Below are 22,255 nucleotides of genomic sequence, written 5' to 3'. Positions count from 1 at the left end.
AAGCCTATCAAGTCACAGCTTTAACCACTTAAACCTATCAACTGAGGCTAAACTTTGAAGGTGTTGATGTTATTAGTGAGTGTGGATTGCACACAGGTGCCAAATAGGTTTGAAAACACTTTTGAACACCTCACACCCCCCCCCCCCAATTTCACACTTAAACTGAGATAAGATCGAGGTGCAGACACTGGCACATCCTCTTTCAAGCCATTAGCTTGAAGGCTCTTGATATAGCACTTGCACTTGAGCACTTGATAGAAGCGTTTGAGGGCAGTTGGCCATGTGGATCATTAGAACTGGGCCACCTCACTCAGGGCCCAAGATGTCTCTTTCTGGAATGTTCTCCACCTCCTTTGACTTCTTGCCCTGCAGACATACCGCAGGGTGACAGGAAAGCAGGAAGGACATGAGATGGGGATAATCAGATATAACACCAGCAGGGAAAGTCACAAGTCACATGTGTGTCTTGGGAAAATGTGATTTCTGGAATCATGCTTCTGCCGTGAGATCTGCAGCCTGGCCTGTCCATCCACCCTTGGTTACCAGCCACAAAAGTGAATGTGTGAACTAGGATGCCAATTCCGTGAGTCAGCCACAGCCCTGCACACCTCGTCTAGGTCAGCTGACTTATTGTTGTTGTTACAGGCATTTCTCGAGGAAGGGACCAGTGTGCTGGTTACATTCTGGTGCAGTTCCTTGCGTAGCGCTGACTGTTCCCAGGAGACACAGAGTTTGTTGTGATTCAGTAGAGGCTGTACGTCCTCTGTGGGGCTTTGTGCGGTCTCAGACTGAATGAGGGACCCTGTGTGCACAGCACTCACCACACTGTATTGCAATGGTCTTCATAAAACACCACAAAGTATTTACTTAGTGTCTATTTTTCAGTTATAAAAACAGTATGTGCTAAGCCATAAAAAGGAATGGCATTGTGATATAAGTTAAAACGTGAATGAGCCTTCAAGATACTAAGCTAACTGAAATAAACCAGTCACAACAGGACAAATGTTATATGACTCCACTTATATGTACAGTATCTGGAGTAGGCTGAGTGGTTGGGACAGGAAGTACACTGGAGGTTATCAGGGCTGGGGAAAGGAAGGTGAGCAGCTTCTGTTTGGGAGGGGAAAACATTATGAATATATTTGATGCCACTATACACTTAAAAAGGGCTAAAATGGTAAATTTGATATTTTATCGTAACAAAAAAAACCACACAGAAATAGTACAGGATGGTAGAAAGAAATTCAAATAACATAGATATGCATAAGGCAAAAAATAAATATGAAGCCCGAGAATCACCCAAGAAACTTGATAAACACTCAAAAGGGGCACTGTGATGGGTTGAGGACAGGCAATCAAAGGGCCCTGTGATCTGGGCTTGAAGGATGCAGAGGAAGTGGGGAGTTGAGGATGTTTCGTGTTCCCTTCGCCGGAACCCACACCAAGCCCCGGACGCCTCTCTGATACAAGGATGTGCCGAGGGTACCCAGAGAAAGGAAGGGCAAGAGAGAGAAACCTAACTGTCTCCATTGTGAAATGGAAGGTGTGGAACTGTCTTGACAGCAACATGAATTTTTTCGCCATCCGTGGAAATGCAATGATTAAAATGGCCAAGGAATCTGGAGTAACAAAACCATCATAATAAATGCCATGAAAGTAGCCATGCCGTCCTCCATGGTGTCTACCCTCAGCATTCCTACCTTGACGAGGAAAAGGTGTTGTGGTAACAACCACCCCAGGATGCTCCAGAACAGCTCGGAGTAGAGCAGGCATTTGGGCCTCCCAACCGTCAGCAGCATGGCACCTCTCTGGCCCCACACCACAAACTGTTTCTCAGATAAAACTGATAGAGAAACCATGACATTACCAGAAGGCTTCCCTATACCGCGTAGTGGCGACTATGTAGAATTTTACTCTCCTGACTTTTTTATGAGTGGGAGGCCTGGCCACGGAGATTGTTGGCTGTGAAGAAATGTGAAGACCCACTCAGCTGAGCTTGGGCGAGTACTGCAGCAATTCAGGTGGAGTGAAAGGGCACGGTCTCGTGGAACTCTGAGAGTCAGCACCCTGGGAAGGCTATGCTTCGCTGAGACCCGCACTGCCCAGAGCTTTGGAATAGGGAACAGTTTGGGCGCCGATGCCCTGGAGCTACGCATGTCCCCTCCGTGCGTCCCCACCCACTGCCTGGGCTCCTTGCGGCTGTCTTCTCCTCTCACCCTTTACCTGACCACTGCGGCTGAGTTCTTTCAGTCTGTGCTGTACCTATTTCTCAACCACTTTTCTGTATTCCTCTGAAGCTAAGCATGAGCCATGGGAATTCGTCTTAGTCAGCTCAGGCTACTGTAACCAAAATACTGCCAACTGGGTGACTTAAAAAAAAACCCCAACATTTACTTCTGACAGTTCCGGACACTGGAAGGTCCAACATCAAGGTGCTAGGAAACTCGGTGTCTGGAGAGACCCTGATTCCTGGTTCACAGGCGGCTGCTTTCATGCTGTGTCCTTACAGGGTGGAGAAAGGACTAGCCAGTTCTCAAGTCTTTCTTACAAGGGCACTAATTCCTTTCATGAGGGCTCTACTGTCATGTCCTAGTCACCACCCAAAGGCCACACCGCCACGTACCATCACATTAGAATCAGGGCTTCAACATATGAATTTCCCTGGGGGGTGGGCACAAACATTCAGTCCGTAACATTCCACCTTCCATTCCTCAGTGAAGCCAGTTTGGCTCCAGTGGACTTTAGGCTAAGGGTCCCAGCATGCTATGAAGAAGTAAATGATATGGACCTTTTTAGGCTAACACACAGGAGTTATAAATGGGCCATTTATACAATACTGATCCAACATATTACTCAATCTCCATGTGCTTCATTTTCTTCATTTGTAAAGTGGGGAAGAAAATGGCTTGTTCTGAGGCATATATATGAGTCAAATGCATAAGGAGATAGGGAGAAACCTGGCCCCACATGGTAAGAACTCAGGAAGTGTCTGCTATTACTGACCTGTCACCCTCTCTCCACATTGCATTGTGGGTAAAAAAAAAAAACCACTATTTATTTACATGTCGTCCAAAGACCCGCTTCATCTAGCACTTATCTCTTGACATTAGATGGCTCCCTGCACTCCCCCAGGTGCCAGCTCCATCCAAAGCGCAGACCTCATACCCACTTTCTCTTCTGCCTGGAAGGTTCTTTCCCCCCTCCCTACTTTGTTGACTCCTACTCATAGTTCTAACCTCAGCTCAACCGTTCCTTCCTCTGGTGGACCTCCAGTCTCTCCAATAAGGTCAAACCACACTCTGTTCTGCTCCCCAACAGCTCTTAGGGAAGTTGAACTGTGACATGAATTTGTGAGACCACGAGGTCACGTGCCATCTGTTCTGCCACCGTTTTGTTTCCAGCACCTAATGCCATGCCTTTCCCACTGGTCCTAAGGGATGTACGTTGCATGAATGTGTAGATGGAGGGTGAATGAGGAAACAAATGCCACCTAATTTTCGTTCTCTGCCTTGGGCCAAGCAATACAGGATGAGTCTCTTCTCCCATTGCAAGTTGCCAAATACTGTGACTGCAGGGCAGTTTCACAGTCTGTTTTAAAACACCAATTATCATCAGATCTGAATTGGTGTCTGGAAACCTGTTCTTTCAAAAACAAGTTTCCCAGGTGATTCCTAGCTGCAGGCAGGCTGAGGACACATTGCTGCCCTCAGAGAAAATCTGAGAGGAAGATTAAATGCTTTCTCCCACTGCTGGCAAGCTCTAGTGCACTGCAGTATTTAGTGAGATCATGACAATTACTGTGTAAAAACATACTGCTAGGGTACACATTACCGAGTGAATGCACTGGTGTGTTGCCAAACCCAGAGCACAAACACACCCACATTAGCGAGTGAATGCACTGGTGCGTTGCCAAACCCAGAGCACAAACACACTCACAGAGCTGTGATCTTTGCTCCTTGGCACGGTCCTCACAGAGGTAGAGAGTTCAGTTGGCTCCTTCCCCAGCACACCTCTCTCCGCCTCCGTTCCACCAGCTGGCATGTGCTGTGCCCTCACTGTCTGTCTGAACGCCGGCACCAGAAGTGACCTGAACGCCAGTGAGAAGTGAGCACGCTGCTCCGCTCTGTCTTATGAGCATGTTTGCCCTGACTCCAGTCTTGGTGGCCATTGTCTGCACTTTGATTGTGTGGCTCTATAAAAATGCTGAGAGAGGCATCAAGAGAAGGAAGGGGGAGCTGAAAGCCAGGACCGAGTCTCATCCCTGGGTGGATGAAGACTTGAGGGGCAGCACTGACCTCCACCAGGTGGAAGAAGGTAAAGACACAGGCACTTTTGGCGTTTCTGTGATGTGTGTGTGGACGGCGGGGCCTGTGGGGGGGCAGGAAATGCTGCAGGTTGGTTTTCTCATCAGCCTCTGCTGCACAAACAATTCATGAGTGATGAGGGCGAGTCATGTCTCCTGGGTGGGCAGCTTGTCGCCCGCTGGCACCAACCCCTCCTTATTCCTGGGTAATTAGTAGGAGGCTGTGGAGGGCTGATATTCCCCCCGGCTCCATTCTGTTCTGGCTGTTACAACCCTTCTGAAAGGGCACATCTCAGGCTGGGGTGGCTGTGGGGCATATGGTCAGGTGCTGATTAAGAACTTTGAAGTTTAAGAAGTGGCATCTATGGAGTGTGACCTTTGTGCCAGGCCCTGTGGGTTAGAGGCAAGAATGGCCATGGTCCTATAAGCTGAGTGTCCAGTTCAGTAGACACGGCAATAAATAGGCAACAGTTAGAGAGTAACAAAAAGCTGTGAACCAGGTAGAATTGATCATAATACGTTTGGAGAAGGCTTGGGGACATGGTGGAGCACTCAGCAAAAAGACCAACCAGGCCTGGTGAACTAGTAGGACTTGGAGAGTCCTTCTAGTCACTTCTGGTGCTGGCGTTCAGACAGACAGTAGTTCGGGAGGTGTCTCAGGCAAGAAGAGCAGAAAGAGCAAAAGTACAGGGACCAAACCCCCGGGGAGGATGACAAGAAGACGGGAGGACTGTTCTGACCAGGGGAAGGGGTAAAATGAAGCGGGGTAGCGAGGCGGGGCCAGGTCATGGCTGATGTGAGAAGAGGCGATGAATGAGGCAGGCAGGAAGGGAGAGGTTCTTGAGGGACCCCGCGTAATTGTGTTGGACGTTTTGTCTGAGGTCTGTCTGTGGGATGGATTTGATTTGGAAAAGGCTCAGTGGTTCCCAGCTGGGCCGGTGGTGCTCCCACCCTCCAACAGAGGCCACCTGGAAGTGTGACATTTGTACATATGTGTGTTCATTTGTGTATGTGCGCACCCATGCACGTGCTGTGAGTCGGCCTAATCTCAGGATCAGGGGTGAGGAATCCGGCTGGCAGTTAGTGCTGGGAATTAGAGATGCTGACTGCACAGGATTCAAGCCCATAGCCTCTTAGAAGGGCTTCCTCCTTCTCTCCTATGTGGAAGGATGTCCCTCCACACTGGACTGCCAGTTATGCTCAACTGAGAAGCATTTCTTGAACAGAGGGACACCCATGACAAAGCTGAGCGAAAATATCTTCACCTTAAACATGAAAGGAGAGACATGACCTAGAATTACTTGGCCATTACACCTAATTATGGAGCCATTTACTCTTCCTTGGCATTAAATGGCATTAAATGACAGAAGGTGAATTCCTTTGGTGTCAATAGCCAACCCTGAGTATGGGAGCACAGGACAGATATTAAAAAGCAGACCGCAACAGCACAGATTTGTGTTGGACACATGTGGGTTTTACAGCTTGGACGAATCCCTAGAGCAACTCGGCTGGTCTATCACGGAGGCAGGAGAGCTGGGCCGTTGGCAGACGTGGCTCTTTCCTCTTGGTGAGGGCCACATTCCTGGGGGCAGTGAGGAGGTTGGGGAAGGAGGGAGGTGGTGACTTGTGCATTTGTGTTTCTTCACTGCTCTGCTGGGCCCTCCCAGAGCTTGGCTCTTTCCCTCGGCGGGACGCAGAACTCCGGCCCTGGGGGAGGCTCCAGAAACAGCAGCTTCCCTTCACCACCACCCCTACCTCGACCCCGGCTGCCCTGCAGGGCAACCCAACCCAACAGTGGTTGTGCCATTTCTTCCCTCTGCTACAGTGGGAGCGTCTACCCTGGACTTTAGAAGCTGCAGAAATTGCCAGGTCATGCACTTAGGCCGCCTTTGGTTTCTACTATTCTAGCTGAATGGATCTTGAGAGGTAGCAACCTCCGTGTCAGTTAAGAAAACACAGATTGGCTCATTGACCACTTCCTGACTGCAGAGGTTGTCAGACTTCAAAACAAATGGCTTAGAAAGTCTCAATGGTATGAAAAGTCTTTATCAACACATTTGAGGAAGTTCAGGCTTGGTGATAATGACATGTGGGTTTGATTCAGAATGGATTACTAGAAAGCTGAGAGGTGTTGACCACTCCCCCATCACACTTGCTTCCTTTTAACTTAGTAACCCAGCCTTCTCACTAAGTGCATGCAGTCTGCGCTGTGCTAGTAAAATGTCAAAAGTAGTTCTCACCAAGAGCTATGAGCAAACTGTGGTACCCGCGGCTAGTATCGTTGTGTTCTCAGTGCCTTTGAAGTTAGTCCCCCTTTCTTGCCAGTGCCCTTCTGCCTTCCTCCTCCCCATCCTCAGGTACCTAGGAGTGAGGTGTGTGGGAGGCAGGGTGGGGGAAGGTTCACCCTCTACCTGAATTCCACCTGGAATGTCCCAGCCCTTCAGGGCCAGGGCCCGGATCTTCTCACTCTCCTCTCTCTGTTCCTATGTGCCATTCTCGTCTTTACGTGAGGGCCCCCCAGGTGACATCTCACCTCTCGGACATTCACTTTCATACCTGACATCTTTACTTGAAGGCATCTTGAATGCGACAGGCTGTGGCTTCCTATTCCTACTTCTGCCCCACCCCCGCCCCTGCCCGCCTGGGTTCATCCCTTATCATCTTACCTCAGTGGAGGGTTCCATTGTCTACCCAGGCACTGAAGCCAGCAACCTGTGAGTCAGCTTCAGTTCCTCCTTCCCTACCCCTCCCAACCACACCCCTCAGCGAGTCTTATCACCTTAATCTCCAAGACGCTTCAGGAATCTGTGCGCTCTCATTGTTCTTTCTGCTGCCAGCTGGTCCAAGACCGCATCATCCCTCATCTACGCTACAGCAATAGTCTCTTTATGGTTTCTCTTTTTCTACTTGGACTCCCTCCAATGCATACCCTTAAGAGCATTATATTACACTTCCGCTTATCTTTGCATTCTTTCCTGCGATACTTTGGCTTCTCTACAGTCTTATTAGGAGTACATTCTCTGGGCCCACAGAAGTAGGCTCTTGCCTACTTCCCAGCCCTCACTCTCTCCTTTGTTCAGTCAGACCCAGCCATATTCAGGTCCCTTCAGCTGCTCAGATATGGTTGAATCTGACCTTTCCCCACCCTCGGCCCTCAAACGCTGAGTCGCTCATTCTGCAGGTCTCGCCTGCTGTGACACCTATTCAGAGAGTCCCTTTTAGGTGATCCTGCCTGGACCACCCTTCCTTTTTCTCTGCTTCTTTCTAGAGAATGAATTGTCTTCATAGTTGATGTTGCCATACAGTATACATTCTCCGATTAGTTTAAATGTTTAGGTTCTGCGTATAAAAACCGTATCTATTTTGTTCACTAATATATAGTCAGTAAATGCTAAATAAAAACCTGGTTGAGTAAACTGTATGTTTCTACTTTCTAGGAAGATTTGGGAAGTTTTACTACATTTGTGTAGTAAACATTTGTGTATAACATTTTACTAAATGTAATATGTACATAACAATGTCATAACATTTTACTAAATGTATAGTAGTATGTTGCATTTTACAAATATATAATCTATAACATTGAAACTTTTTTTCCACCAAACTAGTCATACTTACAGATTTTTATTCCACTGGCTTACCCTTTTCCCCTCAAATACCATCCCCGCCAAAAAAAATTTGCAAAGTCATTGCTACAGGCGTCTCCTGAACAGAAGTCTACGAGGAGAAAGTTGTTCAGTCCCATTGACAGTAGAAAGAGGTAGAGTTTAGGACTGCCTCACTTTCTCATGCTGTTTCGTTTATTTAATGTTTTAATGCTTATATAATCCAGATGTCAGCCGAGTTCACCGTACTGAGCAGAAATGAAAAGGGGGGAAAGTCTGCATCATCAGGTCCTCCATCCACAGGTTCAGAAGGTCAATGCCCCGTCAGGATTTTCGAGAGCTTCCAGGAGCTGATGCTCGTGGGGCCGGTCTGGCTCTGAGCTTCAGGCCCACGGCTTCCTGACATTTTATTGGTGTTTTTCTTCCCCCTTGCACCTGCCTGCCTGGGGAAATCACCCTGCTTTTTGTTTTCTTTCAGTGATTTCTCCACCTTCCAGCCACTCATGCAGCGTATTAGTGTTCAGGGCAGCAGCCCTTCCTCCTTCCAAAGGTCTTTGATTTCCCACTTGTCAACCTGCCTTTGGGCTTTGATTTCTATCCCTCTTGATTCCTGGAAACATAAATGAAAATTCAAATGTGTAGGGATTGCTCGGTGTAGCTTCTGTGTTTACTTCTCTCTGCAGGTTCACATTTTCTCTTCAGTTTTGGCCTGAGAATTTCTTACTATGTTGTCAATAATACAACTTGAAAAGAACTTTAAAAATATTTTCTGCCAGATTTTAAATTTACTTTTTGATTTAAATTATTTCACATAATTTTATTGTTTATGCTCTGAAAAGTTATCCCAATTTTTTTCCCCTTTGTCCCCTCCACCCAGACCCTCCCACTCACTCAGCCCTTCCCCACACTGTTCTCCATGTCCATGGGTCCTGCCAAAAACATTTTATTTGGTGACCTTAGTGGTTTTCAGTTGATGAGAGATTGTTCTAAATAAGCTAGTTCACCCTCCACAAAAATTTGCATTCTTTGTCTTTGTGTAGGAAATTTTTTTCTTTTTCTTGATTTATAACCAGTATAGAGTTTAAAGTATTGTCAGGATCAGAGGTCAGGACTCTGTGGATTTACCCATCTCATTTTTTTTGTTCATGTTTCGACTCATAGCTGACATTTTGAACACTTTATCTCTTTTTCCCCAGTGGCCACCTTATGACCAAGACAAATCATTGAATTTGATACTTTTCTTGTTCTTACTTGCAGATGCTGATGAGTGGCAAGAGTCAGAGGAAAATATTGAACACATTCCATTCTCCCACACCCGGTATCCTGAGAAGGAAATGGTGAAGAGATCCCAGGAATTTTATGAGCTTCTCAGTAAGAGGCGTTCTGTGAGATTCATAAGTAATGAACAAGTCCCAGTGGAGGTCATCGAGAATGTCATCAAAACAGCAGGTTTGTAATTGCACATTGGGTCCTCGAAGGTGTCAGCTGCATTACTGCTATGATAACATTGGAGCACTGTTGAAGTTTGAACACAGTGATTAAAGCCTAGAGTGCTGAGCCCACCTGTAAAGCCTCGGCCCCAGGTGTTGACTATCGGAAACATAATGATTCCCACTTTCTACAGACTTTTGACTGTTACCAACTTCTTGGGGACAAATGTGACCACAGTTCAAAACTTCTAAAAATTAGTCAACATTATGAACTTTTATTAAAAACAAAAATTTCTAAATACACTATTATACATTGAAAAAGAAATATCTGCTTTCTTTCCCATCCCCTCCAAACACACACACATACACACTCACTGACTTACAGGGACAAGTTTCTCTTTTTGGAACCAAGTTTCTTATGCTCTACACCCTTATGCTCTCATACAGTATTCTACTTGTCTCCCAAGTTCACTTGTGTGAACTTGTGAAGTAAACCCTTTTCAGTGTAAATTAATACCTCTACAGAGAAAAAAACAACAGTTATGGAAAAGTAGGAGGAGAAATGAAAGTAAGCTTGGCTATTTGAGAGCCTCCTCTGCTTGGAGTTTTATTCATTTCATTTCAGTTAAGAATACAAATAGACTAAATTGGGGAGTCCTTTATCTAACTAATAGTGATTACTATATTTCATCTGCATATAATCTGTATCTACAAATGTGTGTGTACATATGCTTAGATAAAGTTGGCATAATTGAAAACATCAGGGAACAATTATTTCTCAGGTTAGTGACACATGTATTTATTGCACAAATAGCAGGCACGAAGTAAGCTGGAATCACTCTGTTCAGAAATTGAACTTTATGTTTCCCTTTCCACTTGCTGAAGCATTTCACAATTCAGTCACACCCCTCTGCAATGGGGAATGGGGTTGGTAAACATGAGTATCATCAAGACTGGAGGCTTGAGGCCCCCTCATGCAGAGTTTCTGCTATTAAATTACTCACCAGGAAGAAAGGGTTGGCTGCTTCTGAAATATCCCATCAGAGAGTCACTGTGGTCTGCTGCTTGGAACAGTGGGCCATTTCTAGGCCAGGGCGATGACGTCCAGATCAGAAGCTGGGCCTGGGCCATGGCTGGAACCTTACGGGGAATCCACGCTCCTTGGGCACCGAGATGTACAATGAAGCTTTGTCCAGGACAGTGGGGCCGACGAAGGCGGGGGCCAAGTGTTTCCAAAGCCCGTGAGAGGTGGAAGACACAATGTTGTGGGTGTTTAACACCCAGGCCCAGGAGTTCTTACGTGTCCCCAACAAAACCATGAAACCCACAGCGTCACACTCAGAGCTCCGATCAAAGCACTAAAGAATTTATAGTTTCATTTCCATCGGATGATTATTTTAAAAACAATTCAACCATTTCCATTTCTGCCATATCCAATAAGCTTCATGACTTTATCTATTTGCAAGGATATTAAAGAAATGACACTTTGGAGAATCTGGGCTGTCAGAATTTCACGGCCCTTGGTGGTTGTGGTGTCGTCACATAGAGGCCTCCCCTCCCACGTGGTTAGAGAGGCAGTGATAGTTCCCCACAGCCCTGCAGCTGCCGGGCGGCCTCAGTGGGCTGGTGTGGAGCCTCCCCCAGTGATGCCCGATGAACGGGGTGGGGGGCAGCAACACCCCAGAGTCCACCGTGTTTGCTAGAAGACGTAACTTCATTTGGGGCTAGTATGAGTTACTCTATTGATTATTTTTTAAGATGTTATTTATTTATTTTTAGAGAGAAGGGAAGGGAGGGAGAAAGAGAAGGATAGAAACATCACTGTGTGGTTGCCTCTTGCATGCCTCCCACTGGTCACCTGGCCCATAAGCCAGGCATGTGCCCTGACTGGGAATCGGACCAGCAACCCTCTGGTTCAAAGGCCAGTGCTCAATCCACTGAGCCACACCAGCCAGGGCACTCTATCAATTCTGAATGAACAGTTTCACATTTTCCCGCAGTTTTAATTTCTGATTTTAATTTGATGCATGACAGGAACGGCCCCAAGCGGGGCCCACACAGAGCCCTGGACCTTTGTGGTTGTGCGGGACCCGGACGTGAAGCACAAGATCCGGGAGATCATCGAGGAGGAGGAGGAGATAAACTACATGAGAAGGATGGGGCGCCGGTGGGTTACAGACCTGAAGAAACTGAGGTACAAAAGGGGGTGGAGCCAGGGATGTGAGGTTTGGCTTCTTAAAGTGCTATAACCATGGCTTCATTTCCTCGTTTTGTTTTAGGTGTTAAAATGTTTGATTGTGCCTCCAGGGGGAATTATGGAGGCTAGGCCAGGCCTCGCCACTGTACCGCCTTGAGCACAGATACCGGGGAGTGGTGGGGAACTCACCTGGAATCAGGTCTGGGTCAAATCTGGGATCTGGTCTTCCAATCGCAAGACCTCGGGCATTTAATTACCCTTTCTAAGCATGTGAGTCTGGGTTCTGCAGAGAATCAGTGGAGAGAGAGACAGACACACACGGAGACAGACACACACACACACACACACACACACACACACACAGAGGGGTGGGGCTTTATTATGTAAGTAATTGTCTCATGCAGTTAAGGAGCCTAAAACGTCCCCAAATCTGTAGGCAGCAAGCTGGAGGCTTGGGAGAGCCGATGGTGTGGTTGCAGTCCCCTCCGAAGGCCTGAGAAGCAGGAGAGTGGACGGTGTACGTTACAACCCCCGCCTGGTGTCCAAAGTTGGGAGGAGACTGAGGTCCTGGCTGGAAATCAGGCAGGCGAGGAGAGCCAGCCAGCTCTCCCTTGCTCCACCTCTCCACTCCAGGCAGGCCGTCGGCGGACTGGATGGGAGCCACCCACTGGGGAGAACTATCAGCTTCACTCAGCCTACTGATCCAAATGTTCACCTCGTCTAGAAACGCCCTCACAGACACACCTGGAATAATGTTTAACCAACCACCCGGTGCCCCTTGGCCCAGTCAAGTTGCTGCATATAATTAACCATCACACAGAGCTTATTTCACTCAAAATCATGATGTTAAAAAGTTGGTGTCAGGATTAAAATAAGACAGAGTCTAAGCATAGCACCTCCAAAGTGAGGTGCTTGAGTTCAAATGTGAGGTCTACCACTTTGTAACCTTTCCGTGACTCAGCTTCCACCTGTGTAAAGTGGGAACAAGTTCGGTGTTTACTTCACTGAATGAGTTTGGAAGCCTGTAGAACAGTGGCGGCAGGTAGCAGTGCCATGTGAGTCTTTAGTAAATAAATGGGCTCTGGCCCAAGTAATAGCAAATAAAACTTGGAGAACTGATTTCACTTTTCTCCCATCTGGAATGTAAGACTGTGGAATACTTCTCAGGATCTTGAGTAAAGTAAATTACATTTTGCTAAATTGATCGGCTCTTCCCAATGATCTTACTAATCAGCCTTTAGTTTCAGCGCATGTCTGCTGAAAGTACAGGTGCAAGACAAAGATAACATGCAACAGGCAGCAGTAACTGTGGCTTCCTGGGCTCCAGGAAAGGCGTGAGGTGGGATTCTGTGTAACTGCTTTCCCTCTGGTGCCTGAGTGCATGGGGGTAGGTACACACAAGGTTTCATTTTTCTTAGTGGCTACAGCTAACTGCTTTGTTGACCCTTCTTTCTCCATGGAAGAGCATAATATCTTTTCATAATGTCTCAGTGGATTCCATACTTTCTCAGCCACATTTGTGATTAAATTAGTCACTTTTCATTTTTTAGATTCGGCGACATCATTAAAAAAATGGTGAGGGTCTTCCTCACAAAGGTGAATTCCTTTCCTCTCCCATCTCCTCTCCAGCCGCGCAGAAGAAGGGCTGGGGCCTGGATGTTGGTCTTGACCCTTCAGAAGGGAGGCTAGCTCAAGTCCTTTGCACTTGGAATATACAGGCCTTCCTGCCTCTGGCTGTTAGCCGAGGGCTCTCCGTGGTCAGTCTTGGCACCCGCGCCACCCGATGCCCCACTATGAAACAGGCCTGAGGAAGGGCAATGGGGTCTCAGTCCTGGGGGGAAAGTGGGATGGTAAGAAGTGAGCCTCTTAGCTCTGCTCCTGTTTCATTTATTTGGCCTCAGAGGACAATTTTTCCCCTAAAATATTTAAACCCTATCAAAATTGATGACTTATGGAATTATAACTTATCGCTGAGTTCTGAAACAAGTGCAGGTTATTCATAATGAATATAAAAATCTTATTGCCTAATTGCAGGAAAAGTTGAGATGGGTAAAAGTCCAGCTGGGTTTCTGCGCCAGGAAGGGTGTTGTGCTGCGGTGCACACTGTAGCTGGGAAATGCTGCCAGCCCCACCCCTGCCCCCGGGGAGGGCAGAGTTAGCCGCTCCCTCATCCCAGTGCTCAGAGCAGCTAACATACATCTCCCATGCCCCTAATATAGCCACTACTACATGTATTTGAATTATTGGTTTACTTTTCTTCTTATTTTATACACCTCATTAAGAAACCTTTGTTGTACATCAAGATTCTTTTGAGAATCTTGAGCATTAAAGTTACAGACTTTCTTTGCAGATAATATGTCCACACACACACACACACACACACACACACAAACTCTAGGGGCCCAGGGAGCTCCAGTTTAAAACAGTCTCATACCATCAGCGTAGTGCCGATGCACAGTAGGTAACTGAAGGAGTGTTCGGTGAATTGAACTGCAGATGGGCATATGTCCTGACCTCCTGTTTGAATCAACTGCGGAACCCACAGCTGTTATCAAAGGCCCAGTGTACAGTCTGAGTGCAACCTACCCGCCAACTTCATCCCCTACTGCTTGCTGGTGTGAGCCCTCCACCCCAGGCAGCCGGTGCCACTTGCCCTTCTCTTAACAGGCCTGCACGTTGCTGTTTTTCTTAGCTCTTGCATGATGTCATAATAAATTCTTGTACAATTGAACAAACCCGGATATTAGATACTAGACACAATGTGTGCCTAGGGAAAAAGCTGCAAAAATTGTTAAGAATGACTACTTTGCTTTCAAACTAGGTAAATAATTTTCATCTGTATTTATAATGAAAAAATTATTTATCGTAAAATAACATGAGTGGTAATCCTAACAGACACATGGCACTATGTCCGGGTACTGTTCTAAGCACGTTATCTATTTTGACGGACTTCTGCCTTCCCACCCCTCTGCGCCATGAGTGCACAAGAGCTCACGCACATGCGAGGAAACTGAGCTGTGAGATGTTAGTAGCTTGCCCAACAGGGCACAGCTAGTTGGGTCCAGAGTTTATCTTTTAAACCATTAACATTCTCCTTCTTTGTAAGAAAAAATCAATAATTATCAAATGTGGCTCAGATCATGGGTACATAGTAAGGAAGCTTTGAACTCTAATCCATCAAGACACCATGAGAAAATCACACAGATGAGTTTAGTGAGTTTTAAAACAGTGAAGCATAGCTAAGCTAAAAATAAATGATCTCTTGCTAATTAATGGTGTAATGTATCCTAAGAAAATATTCCAATATACAGCATTACATGAGTACCTTTCCTTTGAACATCTGGGTTAGAATGAAGCTTTTGCCCAGATGTATGGGATAAAGTAATGCAATAGAGAAAGATATGCTTTTACCTGGTAAACAAAAATTTAAACTCAACATATGTACCTCACATGAATTATTTCCCATCCGTACAAAAGTTTTCTTCCTTTTCTCTATAACTGGACCAACAGCGTTACCATCCGTCCACCTGCAATTTCAGCTAAACCTCCCCATCATCTTCTTCTTCTGTCTTGCACATTCCTGTACCGCATCCGTCAGCTTCAGCCTCTATAGCTCCCCCAGGTTCTCCTAGGCCGTTACCATGGTCTCCTGGCCGGTCCGCCCTTGTGCTGGTTCCTTACCCATACCCATTTGCCTCTTCCTGGAGCCGATCGGATGGTGGAGTGCTTCTGCTCAGAAGTTAACGGTCACTCTCCATTACCTACCAACCAGAGTCCAGGACCCTGCAAAATCTTCATGTAACCTGCTGGCCCACCCATTCCCGCCCCCCCCCCATACACACCACTCTGTAGCCTCCTGGGCTTCTGGAAGTTCTCTGCCAAGCCTCATCTGTCCTGGCCTTCACCGTCCTGCCTCAGGGGAAACTGGGAATGTCCTTCCAATCTCCTCATTCAAAATAAACACTTCATTTGAGAGCTTCTAATGCACTCGGCTTATATTTCTTAAACAGCACTCACAAGGTTTTATTTTGCCAAAGCTGGCTTACTGCCTTCTAGGTTACAAGATCCCTCTTTGTATTCTTCAGATTTTCAGGTGCTTTTCCACACTGGGTTTTTGCGAATGCCTGCCTGCTGACTTGGATAGAAAGAGATGAGGATGGCACAAGCAAAAATCCTGCTCTTTTTCCACTTAAACATAAAAGACAAGTGAATGTGCTTTATATTCACCATAAATAAGCAAAGGATGTAAAAAGAAAACAAAAATCATTTAGAGACCATCATTCCCCAGAATATCTTTTTTTCCCTTTCAGAACTAATTGGATTAAAGAGTACTTGGACACAGCTCCCGTTCTGATTCTCATTTTCAAACAAGTGCACGGCTTCACTGCCAGCGGCAGAAGAAAGGCCCACTACTACAGTGAGATCAGTGTCTCCATCGCTTGCGGCATCCTCCTGGCTGCCCTGCAGGTACGGCCCCTCCCACCAGGCCCAAGAGAGAGAAGGGTGCTTAGGGGCCAAACCTTGGTCTTATTCACAGCCGAGATTCTAGTTCAGGGACACCTGGAAATTGTTTACCTAAAGTTGCACTCCTAAGTGAAAACTGACTGAAAACCTGGGCAGGTGACTGTGATAGTTCAACAAGCTGGAATTCTTCCTGGAAATCCACCCGGGACATTGTTTCAGGGTCAGAAAAGTGGCCCTTGTGTAATGACCTGAAGGTCAAGGGTATTGGCAGACACACACTTTCAGAGCCTGGAAGTCCTGGGGACTGGTTTTCTGGCTGGGTTTGCTATGGTGACTGAGTTGATGGAATGATGAAAAGACTCTAAGGAGCACTCTGTTATTGGGCTTCTTTCCTGAGAAGCTGAGTTTACATTGTATTGAAACTGGAGGGCAACTGTGTCCGGGGCTTGTGCTGCCTGTCACCACTCAGCCAAAAAGCAGAGCCAGGGATTGGAAGATAACTGTTTATCAGGGGCCAGCAATCTGAGAAGGTGGCGGGTGAAAAACCCTTGAGCTTTCAGAAACAAGTTTATCTATGGGAAATGTGGGAACCTAGGCAGGTGAAATACCTAGAGTGAGTCCAGATGCACTATTTCTCTTAAGAATAAGTGGGGCTGGGGGTGGGGGGGGCGGTGCTGGAAGAAGAGTCCTGCAGCTTCTTCCTGAGCTGGCTCTCTTGTTCAGGTGTGCTGTCTCTCCATTTGCATCAGAATTCCTCTCTTCCCCGATACCAGTGGCTTATGGTCAGGGAGGTTATGTGTTCTCTGGTCTGGGAGGAGAGGACATTTGCTCTCGAGTGTCCTTGGTTAGGGGAGATCAGGTCTTGCAGTCCACCAGCTGGCTGTAAGTGGCTCAAACTGCTTGGCCATGTTTAATTTTTTGTCTTGGTTTCCCCATTGCACTCGCCCAGGAATTGCCCTAGCCTCTTCTTATTCTGTTCTCAGCGTTGCATTAAAAAAAGATGCCCATGTACTTTCGAAAATTCCATCTGTGTAGTAGCTAAAGCAATGCTAAACATGCAACTCAGCAGTTGGTGTACGCCTTTTCCATGATTCAGTCCATTTCTCAACAAATATTTTCTGAGTTCTTTCTATGTGGCAGATCCTGGGAGGTGCCAGGAATAGCCAGCAAATCAAATGTGCATTCTGGTGGGGACTGGGGTTCTGGGGTGGAGAGAGACAGTAAACATGTAAAACAAATAAAGCAAGCCAGACTATAAGAGTGAGTGATCATACTTTCAAGGGACAATTGATTCCCTCAAATCACTTTGTGCTTCTTCTGCCCTACCTCAGTGAAAATCTGTGTGCTGAAAACACCTTACAAAGCACAGTCATTGTTACACAAAAGAGAAATGGGTTACTTGAAAATCTGTCTGAAAAAAGCTGAAATCTTTCTTTTTCCCTGATTCTGTACAAGAATAAGTTAAAGGAATCTCTGTGCCACAGGGCACCTCCACCTGACTTAGGGCTCCGGAAGAAGCGAACTAGTCCCGGAGCAGGGTTCAGAGCAGGGTCAGTTCGCAGGGCGGCTTCCAGGCCTTTGACTCAGCAGCCTTCCATCACGTTAGTGTTGAGTTTGCTGCCCTCTAGCTTCCCCTGTGCATAATTCTCGCGTCGGTCTTGATTTGTGAGGGAGCAAAGGGAAATCTTCCAAGTCCCCATCTGGACACATGGCATAATGACAGGGTTTGCAGGACTCAAAGGCATTTCCAGAACTTTCTGGCTCAGGCTTGGTGGTACCCATCTGAGTGGCGAAGGCTGGGGGTAGGGAGAGGGAAAGGTGGAGAGGGCCAGCTGGCGTGGTTTTATTAGATGTTTGTTATGTGGAGGGGATGGAGAGAGGCTGATGAAGTATTTTCTCTCCCCCCTTCCTGGCTGCTGTGTCCTCTGTCACTGGGCGGAGGACTCTCAGCAGGGGATGGTGTTCTGTCCATGATGGGATGACAGGAACCGCTTGTGTTTTGTCGGTCCCTTGGTGTGCTTGGATTCCCCAGATTTCTTTCTATGAAGTGACTATTCCTGTTTCTTAAGCATTAATGAAAAAGAAGAGTGGTATTTTTCTTCTCTGGGAACCTTCCTACTGTTTGGTTAAAAGAAGGGGGGGACTGGGGAGGTTGAGGAGAGCAGGTAAGATTCAGATACTCCTCCCTGCTTTGCTGCCCAACGGCAGGGAAATGGCAGAATGAGCAGGTCTGATAGGAGCTAGAACGTCCCCAGGCTTGAAGCAGAGCTTGGCCGTGCCTGCTGCCTTCTAAAGGGGTTCTTCTCCTCTCCTTTTCAGAACGCAGGGCTGGTGACTGTGACCACCACTCCTCTCAACTGTGGCCCCCGTCTGAGGGTGCTCCTCAGCCGCCCCTCAAATGAAAAGCTGCTGCTGCTGCTCCCTGTGGGGTACCCCAGCAAAGGGGCCACGGTGCCCGACCTCAAACGGAAACCTCTGGACGAGATCATGGTGACAGTGTAGGCAGGAGACCAGTAGGGAGGCGACGTCCCTGCTCTCCTCTCCTGCTCCTCTCGGGTGGCTCTCCGAGTGGCTCTTTTCTCTGGGTGCTGGGACTCCTGGACTCCACTTCCCGGGGTGGGGGCTGTGGGGAGGGCACGCCGTGTGTCAAGAAACCCTTCCACACTCTACTGCACTTGGTCTGACATGCCTGCTTCTGGCAGACGGTGGGATGAGATGAATATACAGAGTGTGAGCAACAGACGCGTTCTCTGCCACTTCCCATCCACCCTGGAAGTGCAGTTTTACTAAGAACACGCTCCTATTTTTAAGTTTTTAAAGTTGTTCTAGAAAAATCACGGTGATGTTTTCCTTTTACTTAAAAGATACTGATATGGAAAGCGCAGTCATCAGAAAATTTAATGTAATCCCAAGAATTCAGCTGTGTGGTGATTCTTGAACTTAAACTTAGAGTAAATGGTAGTGGAACAAATACAGTAAAAAATGGAAAAAAGAAACCAGACTTAGACTAATCAATGACCCTCTGCCCTCAGGATTTCTGGTGGCTTTTAGGCGAAGAATGTGCTTTTGAGATGCACTCTTTTCCTGAATCTCCTGGGCATTCTGCTGGTTTTGAATAATAATTAAACGTCACACCCATGGAACAGTGCACGCACGTGTGGGTGGGACGGACGGACAACCGACTGAACAGGACGGTTAGCTGCGCTGTCCGGCGGTGTGTTGGAGTCGGCTCACGCCAGCTGGTGGGGGCTGACCGGCAAACACTCAGGGATTGGTGGGCCAGCTATGCCCAGGGTGGGCGCCTTCACGTCACGGTCATTGGGCAACACCACAAGCCAGGACTTCCTTTCCCCCTCAAAGAGCACTAACCAAGTCTCCCTTCCTTTCTCCTCCATCCCACAGATCATACTGGTCCCTTGCCCTAGGTGGCAGTCTGGCTGGGCAGAGCTGATGGGGTCACAGGCACTAGGTTGGGAATGCGCATCTTTCATCCATCACCCGTCTTCCCTTCCAGGGGACGGATACACATGGGCACACACATGGCCCGGAGGGTTGTTCATCAAGCGGCCCTGCTCCCCCTTCACCCCCAGCACTGTCCCTTTTCATTCATTCATATATATATATTTCTTTTTTCCTCAGTCCCCTCGTGAAAATCTGTCTCACCTCTTTTCATTCCATTTGTGAGTATCATTTGTGAGTATCACACAGTATCATTGTTGAGAGTCAGAGCTGGTAACAAATCTGTGTCAGAGAAGAGGAAAATTTTTTCTCTTTGACGTATAATTAGATATTACAAGAACCTATGCCCTCATCCTCCAAAGTCCTTTGAAGTACCCAGAAACCTTAGAATCTCCAAAATCTTCTACTCTTACTTTCATTTTTTTCTTTCTTCTTTTAAAGATTTTATTTATTTTTAGAGAGAGGGGAAGGGAAGGAGAAAGAGAGGGAGGGAAACATCAATGAGCCTCACGCTCATTGGCGTGAGGCTCAAAACGTGAGGCTCAAAACGTGGTTGAGTCTCACGTGCCTCCAACTGGGGACCTGGCCTGTAACCCAGGCATGTGTCCTGACTGGGAATCAAACCAGCCACCCTTTGGTTGGCAGGCCTGTGTTCAATTCACTGAGCTACACCAGCCAGTGCTCTTCATTTTTCTTTACATGTATTTTCCCCCAAGTCTACACATTATAATAAATACAAACTTTCTTATACTTTATTTCTATTCTTTTTGTAAAAAAATCACTAGTATTGTGACGGGCGATTGTCCTGTACTCTTTACCAAAGATGAGCTTCACATTAACTACCTGTGGCTTTATTAGTCCTGGGGGGCGAGGCTGGGCACCTAATCACTGCACTTAGTGTTGTTTTAATAGGCAAAAGATACTCTCAGTTTCTAATAGACACACTCTGGCATCATAGCGCAAAACACTGAAGTTATAAACTTCTATTTCTTATGGTTAGAAACTATGGTATTTGAGTCCAGGGAGCTCTTGGGTAGTTCCGGTTACCCTGCTCAGGTGGGCTTCGAACTTCACTGCTGGAGGTGGGGGATGGAGAGGGAATCTGGCCAGTGGTGGAGAAGCAGGGAGTCCGAGTATAGTCATTTAAGTACAAAGCCACTGGAGAGGAAAGAAAATATCAGGATCGCACGTGATTAGGGGCCCTTGAGGAAAAGACTGTGAAGGGCTGGCCACCCTCCAGATCACCACACCCAGAAACACAGCCCTGATTTGTCATAGATGCTGAACAAAAGTCCAAGGGCACAGATCTGGGACATGCCACAGACAGCTTCGTCTCTGGGGGTGGATGGGAACCGCGGGAAACACAAGTCCAAGGTTCCACTTGCTTGTGGGGAGCTTATCAGGCAGTGAAGGCAGGGAAGGCAGCAGAAATGAGGAACACATTTCATCCTTCCTGTTCCTGGGAGGCGGGCCTTCCTGGAAAGCCAGGAACATCGTCCCTCCTGCCCCATCGCACCCAACTCCAGTCTGCTGCAGCATTACGACCTCAGCAGATCAGCGTAGCCCCCAGCCCAGGGACAGGTAAAGATTATTTTCTTCCTTCCCTCTTTAGCCTCAATCTCTTCTTAACTTTCTTTTACATGTTCATTAAATGCAGCCATATAGTGGTTGTGTTCAAAGTAGAAAGAGTGGTCTGACAAGCCTCTAGATCAGGGGTGTTAAACTCATTTTCACCCGGGGCCACATCAGCCTCGAGGTTGCCTTGAAAGGGCCAAATGTAATTTTAGGACTGTAGAAATGTAACTGCTCCTTAACAGTTCAGTGAGAGCTCAGTGCTGCCTCCAGATAGAAACTAGGTGCTGGGCCGGATAAAACAGGTGGAGGGCGGGATTTGGCCCGTGGGCCTTGTGTTTGCCACCTGTGTTCTAGATCCTTTTGTAGTTTTGAGACCTTAAAATAGAGGGGAATAATGGAATGAACTGATTGCTGTGAGGAAGAATAATTAATTAAGAAACTTAGGAGATGATTTGTGTCCCATTGATAGGACTCTCTAGAAGACTCCTGCTTTGCCAAGAGGGAAGTGCTAGTTTGTGGGGGTGACTTTGTCCACAAGTCCCCCAGTCCACCACGGATGAAAGTAATACTACCAAGACATGATCTGCTTGGGGAGGAGAGGTGGCCAGTCTCTTAGAGGAGAAGGGCCAGGAGGCCCTTCCTCAATGGCGTTTATTGGGTTGTAATACACAGGAATACAGGTGGAAAGGATCAAACAGTACATAACATTTCAAAGAAATCTGAGGACTTAGTCTGAGTCAGTGTCTGTCAGGTAAGGAAGTTGTGGAAACTTTGGGAGACATACTCATTTCCTGCTTGGACCCTTATCATATGAATGAAAGCACTCTTAGCAAAGCAGTCTTCACAGGACTTTTAGGAACTCTTATGCCCAATCATCCTGAATCCCGCTATAGCCAGCAAGGGTCTGCACCACCTTCCCCATCACAGGTTTTCAGGCTTAAGTGGATTAGAGCCAGGAAGCGCTTCTCCCAAATGGAAACAGGGACTTGGGCTATGTCAGAATGCCCGGGGTGGGGTGGGGGGTGGCGAGGGTCCATTGTCCCCTCTTTGTAGCAGCCCCCTGAGTCCTTCCATGATGGCCTCCCAAGTGATTGTGTCTGGCTTAGGTTGCCCCTCCTCTGAGGGGTCTTACCCATCATGGACTATCCAACCATGCATTGGGGGCAGGGGAAAAAGCAGAAGCAGTGCTTGCTGCCAGAGACAAGCTTTGTCTCTTAAGTGG

The 22,255-nt window shown here is 47.2% G+C and overlaps 1 protein-coding gene across 1 annotated transcript; it reads left to right on the top strand.

Annotated features, from left to right (window-relative positions):
• The first annotated feature begins 4,018 nt into the window (after positions 1–4,018).
• On the top strand, positions 4,019–20,191 carry IYD (iodotyrosine deiodinase). Its single transcript, XM_037156876.2, has 5 exons — positions 4,019–4,314; positions 9,166–9,357; positions 11,373–11,532; positions 15,846–16,002; positions 18,319–20,191. The coding sequence occupies exons 1-5, from the start codon at positions 4,131–4,133 to the stop codon at positions 18,499–18,501; spliced, it is 876 nt and encodes a 291-aa protein (XP_037012771.2). The 5' UTR covers positions 4,019–4,130; the 3' UTR covers positions 18,502–20,191.
• Positions 20,192–22,255: the final 2,064 nt, after the last annotated feature.

Source organism: Artibeus jamaicensis, unplaced genomic scaffold (genome assembly GCF_021234435.1).
Source record: "Artibeus jamaicensis isolate MK-2021 breed Jamaican fruit bat unplaced genomic scaffold, CSHL_Jam_final contig_497, whole genome shotgun sequence".
NCBI classification, from domain to species: domain Eukaryota; kingdom Metazoa; phylum Chordata; class Mammalia; order Chiroptera; family Phyllostomidae; genus Artibeus; species Artibeus jamaicensis.
This window is presented reverse-complemented; position numbering and strand designations above follow the sequence as displayed.